Source organism: Geospiza fortis, unplaced genomic scaffold (assembly GCF_000277835.1).
Source record: "Geospiza fortis unplaced genomic scaffold, GeoFor_1.0 scaffold115, whole genome shotgun sequence".
NCBI lineage: Eukaryota > Metazoa > Chordata > Aves > Passeriformes > Thraupidae > Geospiza > Geospiza fortis.
The window spans coordinates 396,964-404,033 of record NW_005054499.1 but is presented as its reverse complement, the minus strand read 5'-3'; the positions used below and the strand labels follow the sequence as shown (position 1 = coordinate 404,033).

The 7,070-nt window shown below is 42.3% G+C and overlaps 1 protein-coding gene across 1 annotated transcript in view; it reads right to left on the bottom strand.

Annotated features, from left to right (window-relative positions):
* Window positions 1-665: 665 nt before the first annotated feature.
* Window positions 666-7,070, bottom strand: part of RLF (rearranged L-myc fusion) — a 38,192-nt gene continuing 31,787 nt past the window's right edge. Inside the window, exons 11-15 of the mRNA XM_031063368.1 lie at window positions 4,288-4,490; window positions 2,730-2,866; window positions 1,540-1,681; window positions 821-1,371; window positions 666-761 (exon numbers count right to left, since the gene is read on the bottom strand). Of these exons, the coding sequence (XP_030919228.1) occupies window positions 740-761; window positions 821-1,371; window positions 1,540-1,681; window positions 2,730-2,866; window positions 4,288-4,490 (1,055 nt within the window). The 3' untranslated portion in view covers window positions 666-739. The remainder of the gene's footprint in view (window positions 762-820; window positions 1,372-1,539; window positions 1,682-2,729; window positions 2,867-4,287; window positions 4,491-7,070) is intronic.

The following is a 7,070-nucleotide window of genomic DNA, read 5'->3' as shown; positions in this document are numbered from 1 at the left end:
TGAATAATAGAACTTCTTGCAACCAAAATAGTTGCAAGTGTACGACGCATCCCTGAAGTGCTGCGCCTCGTGATGGTAAAGCTGCCCTAAGTCACTGAAAACAATATTACAGCCATTGAGCTCACATTTATAGCGAAGATCATCGTGGGTTTGTTTGTGGTTGAGCAGCTCATTGACCGAGCCAAACCTGGCGTAGCAGTCCATGGACACACACATGTAGGGCTGGGGCCCGCAGTGCACGCGCTCGTGCTCCCGCAGGTGGAAGGAGGTCATGAAGTGGCGGCGGCAGAACGCGCACTTCTCCCTCCTGTTCTTCATGTCCAAGTAGTGTTTGGCGTTCTCGTCGTTGTTTTGATGTTCAGCTTTTAGATGTACACTCAAGTACTTAAACTGTTTAAATACTCTAGAACAATCTGTCCCAGGGCAGGGGTAGATGTCTCTGTCTTGCAGCTGGCAATTTTCCAGTTGGCTGAATGTGACATATTCCTCTGTGTCATCATCAAAGCTTTCAGGGAGCTGTGTCTGGTGTGACCTTTCTGGAAACACCGGGGGTGGGCTGCTGGGAGCTGTTGCCTTTTGTGGTGATCTCTCTTTTTTCAAAATTATTTTCTTTTTAGGTCTGTGTGTTCTGCTAGGTGGCATTTTAACATGTTCCATTACGTGTGGTACAAAAAATTCCTTTCTCTTGAACTTTTTTGTGCAAACAGGACATGTATAAATACCATCTTCCATGTGCATCTTAGAATGATGCAGTATTCTGGCTTCTATACACTCCCTTTTGCAGAGCACACAAAAAAACTTGTATTGAAGCCATCTCTGGTATCTTTCTGAAGAACCAATTGGTTTTTTTACTCTTGCTTTTTCCTTAGGGTGGCTCATTGTGTCTTTCCCATCATAATATTTGTGTTCTTTTGTCTCATCATAGTCACTAAAGAAAGTTTCTAACATGTCAGTTTCATTGAGTGACATATGACAACCTGCATCATCCTCGGAATCAGAAGCTACCTTCCCTAATAGTTTAAGACAATGCCTCTTCAAAGTCTTCCAGTCCCAAAATTCAGGATCAAATGGCCAATATGCTTTCAAAGCTAACAGCAGTTCACAGCGGAGTGAATTTGGAACCAGTGCGTTTTCTTCATCAAATTTTTGGTCTGGCTGCATATAGAGCTCTTCCAAGGCATTAAATCCACTCAAAGTTGGCTCAAGTAAGAATTCTGTGAGCTGACAGGCTCTTCTAACTTCGAGGTCTTCTGGTAAAAGGCAAGCAATTGTTTTGCACACTGATGTCTTCATTTCATCGCTTCCGTTGGACCTGATCTGAAGGGCTCTCACACACAACAACACAGACACAGCAAGTCCTGCTTCCTCTGCCTGTTTAAAGAAAACAGAAGATTTTTATTAGTATGTTCTTAGGCATAATCAGAAAGTATGAATAATGAAATAAGCGATTTTTTTTTCAGTTCAATAGAAATATGAAGAAAACAATAAATTCATGTAGACAGCTCTAGCTGCGTCCAAAGACTCAGGACTGTTACTTACTTCAGATTGTATGACTCTTATCAAGAAAAATAGATGCTGTAGTGTCTTGGCAATGATGCCAAACTGACGACATCTCTCCAAAAAGGAATCTAAGGAAGGATCTATTCTTCTCTGCAGTTTGCTCCAGAAAAGTGTCAGTTCCCTGTGACAAGTTGAAAGCAGAATGTAAGAACATTGCAAATACACACAATCTGTGCACTCACAGTGTGTCAGTTCAGAGCTGATGCCAAGAAAAATTTAAGTGTTATTTAAGGACAGCACACATTTCAATTAGGTCCTGATCTCCAAGTGGCACTGCAGAGAACTGTTCCTATGCTCCACTCCAGCACCAGATCAAACCCCAGTGTATCTCCTGATCCTCACAGGGGAAACACACTGGCACTGGGATTCATCTCACTTAATGCACACACCTACAGCTGCAGACTTCCTTTCTAGACAAAAAAAAAACCCCAGTCCCACACTTCCAGAGCCTTTACCTCTCACATAGGAATTTAAAATGGATAAGATAAATCATAACAGAAAGTTGCCACTTCTGTTCCAATAAGCAAGCAGCTGTACAAGGACTGCTAGGTACACTACCAGAACTTCAATTTATACATCTCTACAATGTCAGCATCACCTTTAGACAGAAGACTTCATTTGCCCATCTCATCCCCAGGGAAGGCAGCTGGAACTTGGGAATTCATGGAGTTACAGAAATTATAAAAACATTAAAAGGCTCTTGGAGGTGAAGTGGAGAGAAGCAACAGGGTGTTGCTTCTGCTCATTCCTAATACTGACATCTCTGTGGAACAGGTCAAAAAAAAGCACCAGGCTTTCATGGGGCCAAGAATTCCCAAGGGAAGAACAGACTGACAACATATTCTGTGGAACCACAAAGCCAGGGGTTTAATAGCAATCCTGAGAGCACTGACCCACCACCACTGACAAATCTCTTACCCCACAGAAGTACCAGCGTTCGTGCCAATGGTGTGAGTGCTGTTTCAATTTTAAATTGTTTAAACATTACTTTTGCCTAACTGCTCTATTAGCACAGCAACTTGTGACAAAATAAGTAATCATCTAGGAAGAGCTTCAGTCTGATGCACTTCTCAAGTAAAGGATAAATCCACCTTCTCTAGATATTTTTGTACTATATTCACTCAATTCTATCTAGTGAGGAACAGTTAGCAGAAGCAGCTTATACTTACCAAGAGCAATACACATTTGCTGTTTGAAGCTGATGGGTTAGATATGTTGTACAAAGAATAAATGCAGTGTTTTCTTGTCCCTCAGATTCCAGATTACATATGATGTCTAGTACCTCTTTGCAATCCACCTTTGCAATCTTAAAGAAAAAGAAAATTAAAACAAAAAGGCACTTTATTCTCAAAATAGGTTTATGTTTACAAAAGAAATGCACATTTACTATATCAAAGTCTCAAAACCAAAACATTACAATTCCTGTACCCAGAGATCAGGCCACACCTTTTAGCTACAAAATGGTGTGAGAAGTTGACCTGATAGTTCTGAGCCCTCCTCAATACTCGTTTTCTTTGGGACAACCTTCCACTTTGGGTAGTTTAGCTAAATACTTGCATGCAGCCAACCATCTATCTAAAACTTCCCAGTCTGTCTCTTTGCACTTAGAGGAATTCTTGTGCTACTTTTGAAAATTAGAACCCAGGTCCAAAAAGATCAAGAGTTGTGAAAAAGCCAGGCTCTTGTTCTCCTCATCCGTAGGTGCTGATTCTGAACAACACTTCAAAGCATGATGATAGAAACAGAAGTGTTTAGAGTAGTGTGCTGATTTTGGCTGGGGTAGAGTTAATTTTCTTCCTCATGGCTGGTATGGGGCTGTGTTTGGGACTTCTACTGGACACAGGGTTATAACACAGAGATTTGTCTCCTTGTCATGGTTTAACCCTAGCTAGACCCAGGCCCCTCATAGCTGCTTGCTCAGCTCCCCTACCAGTGGTACCAGGGACAGAAGGGGAAGGGTAAAGGTGGGAAAACTTGTAGGTAAAGACAATAGAATAGGTGAAGCAAAAGCCATGCACAAAAGCAAAGCAAAAGCAGGAATTAAGTCACTGCTACCCATGGGCAGGCAGCTCCAGAAGAGCAAGGCACAATTGTGCATAATGGAGACTTGAGAAGACAAATTCCATCTCTCAACCCACTCCCCTTCCTCCTCCTTCCCCTCACTGTAAGGAATGAGCATGATGCCATGGTCTGAAATATCCTTTGGTCAGCTGGGGTCACTTGTCCTGGCTGTGTCTCCTTCCAGCCTCCTTTGCTCTGTGTGAGTGCTGCTCAGCAATAACAAAAACATCTCTGTGTTACAACCCTGTGTATCAAACCAGGGTGTCAGCTTGGACACAAGCCACAAACAGTAATTATGAAGAGCATAAGAGTTAGACATTCACATAATACACATGTATTTACATACCTCTAGAGAAGTCTGCATATACAGGTGCATATATACACTTGTGTGTGCATATATTTGCTATTACTTATACATAGAAGTAGTTTAATTTGTAGGAGCTCAGCAATTTAACTTCCACACCTGACTTAGCCAGCCCAATCACATCCAATTCCTGGAAAGGGATGACCACACATTGTCTAATCTTTCAAAATAATCTTTCAAAATTCCTCTTATGGAACTCTGCTGCAACAGTTTCACTTTTCAGCTTCAATTCTTAGTACTACACAAATAAATTCTAAAATGCTTCATAAATAAATATTTAAAAGGGACTGTAGGTTACTAACCTCCTTAATGGAATCTTCATTAGGCAGCATTGAACACACACATGTGATGTAGGCTTGGCGAAAAGATGAAACGTTTGCAATTTCTGGAGAATCTGCACACAATTTTGACAAGAAAGTGGCTTGGGGGATGCAGTTGGACTTCATCAAATGTTTGATTCGCATCTGCAGAAAGGAAGGCCCTTCTCGTGTAATCAATTTATTAGCTAGGAAAAGAAAAAATCCTTTGAGAACAGACCAATTTACAGATGACACTTAAATGAAATTGTCTCACTGCATTCACAAATCTTCACAAATTTGTGTAGGGACTGTGTTTTTAGGAAACTCTAGGCATGGTGACAAGTGACAGCAATGGACTCTCTTCGCCCAAACTCTGCAGGAAGAGAATGCTGGGCTACAGAAAACAGATCCCCCACAGCCACCCCTCCATGCCCCCCAAAAGACAGCACCATTAAAGATTATGTCCTGTAGCAATGGCTAAAGGACTCTGATCACACCAGACAGATACCAGCAGTTTAACTGAGGTTCAGAATCTTGCTTTTCAACTGGAAAGTTTTCCACCCAAGCTGTTAAAACTCCACATAATGCCAAAATAGGTAAAATGAAGTTGAAGGTGAAAATATTATCTTTGTGGGACTTCTGAAGAATTGTGTTAAAGACATTCTAGGCTTATGTCTTAAACAAGCAGATACTACTAATCCTTATGAGACTTAATGAACTAATTCGATAGTAAAAATTCAGACTATTCTTGTAAATAGCAAGCAAAATTTACTTATTTGGATTAAATACCTCACAGATTTAGTTTTGTTCTCTTTCGTCATAGAAACAGAATTCAGTTGGAAGGGACCTGCAAGTTCTGCTCCTCAAAGGACTATCTCAAATTAAACTGTGTGACTAAGAGCATTGCCAAATGGTCCCTGAACTCTGGCAGGTTTGGTGCTGTGACCAGTTTTCTGGGGAGCTTGTTCCAGTATCCAACCTCCCTTGGAGTAAAGAACATTCTCCTGATGTCTAACCTGTGCTTACCCTGACACAGCTTCATTCCATGTCCTCCTGTCCTGCTGTTAGTCATCAGACACAGGAGAGAGCCCCTCTTCCTCACAGCCTTTGTTTGGATCCCTGTCCACTTTGTTTGGATCCCCACAGGCTGTGGGTGGATCTCTGCATCCCCCACGGATCCCCACGGGCTGTGCATGGATCTCTGCATCCCCCATGGATCCCCAGGGGCTGTGCATGGATCTCCTCTGCATCCCCCATGGATCCCCACAGGCTCTGGGTGGATCTCTGCATCCCCCATGGATCCCCACAGGCTCTGGGTGGATCTCTGCATCCCCCATGGATTCATGGATTACAGGGGCACAGCTGTTTCACCCTGGTCTCACCATAGCAGAGGAATCTCAGCTCCAGCACCTGGAGCACCTCCTCCACCTCCTTCTCCACTGCCCTTGGTGTTTCCATGTTGTTTCCCCCACATGTTCTCACCTCCTCCTCTTCTCTAGCTGGAATTCAAATTGCCCCCACTTTGTTTTGATTTTCTTCTTAAATCTGTTATCACAAAGGCCTTACCATCATTTCTACTTGGCCCAGCCTTAGCCAGCAGCATGTCCATCTTCAGAGCCATCAGGGGTTGGCTCTGCTGGACATGGTGGAAGCTTCCAGCAGCTTCTCACAGAAGCCACTTCCATGCCCCTCCCCACTACCAAAACTCAGGCTGTGCAAAACCAACACGATGAAATCATACACTTCAAAATATCTGTGCTGCTATTTCCAGCTAAACATAAATATCTTCACAAAGCCTTGATACGAGTCTCCAGATCTGTACATCATTCAAAAGACTCCTGTGAATTAAGAGAGATGGTTCAACACATGCCTACACTACACGCAGTAATGCATATGAACCAAAGAATAAACTGGTTGATGAACTGTACAAGAAATCATGGAAATGCATGAGACGTTCTGATAAAACACAAACTAGAATGGTGTTCTGCAGCAACTGTAGTCAACCAGTTACCTCTGGTGTCTGCAAGAGACTCTGGGTTAGTCAAAAAAGAATGCCTGCTTTAGACTAACAACCTAAGAAAATATTTCTGTTCAATGGCTCTTCCACTATTAGCATCTTATTATTACTATGTGAAATGGGATGTTAAGAAACCACATTGGTATGCACATTTCTAAAAGAGAGGATGGCACATAAGAAGAAAGTGTTCATGCTTTCTGCACTTAAAATATTGCCCAAACAAGCAACAGTGTGTTCTAACAGACACTACACTAGCTGGCAGAAAACTCACAACGTGCACCTGAGCAGAAAACTCATTTCAGGTGCCAGGTACCTACCACATACCTGTAATGAAACTTTGTATTCTGCAGGAGTCAGCTTAGTGGTCCATTAGAGAATCATTTAAAGATTTAAATCTATCGTAATGGTTTCTATTTTTCATAGGAAAAACCTCTGAGCATTAAACTCTTGATCCAGCTGACACTTCACATTAAAGGAACTTCAATGGATAAAGCAGAAAGAACTGCCTGACCAAGAGGCAGCCTGCAGTAAGATCTCCAGTTGCTAGGAAACAAGCTCCTCTCTTCCTTAAAAACTGCATCTGTATGACACTGCTTGAATACTCATGGAGGAAAGCTAACAGTGCTTCAATATGGATATTTGATGTTATTTGATGCTACTACATCAGATGGCCAGGAGATCACTGTTAGGGAAAACTCCCACAAAGCTGGATCACCCACTATCAGATCAGCAACCTCTTCAGGTGGAACTGCTATTCATGGGCCTAGCA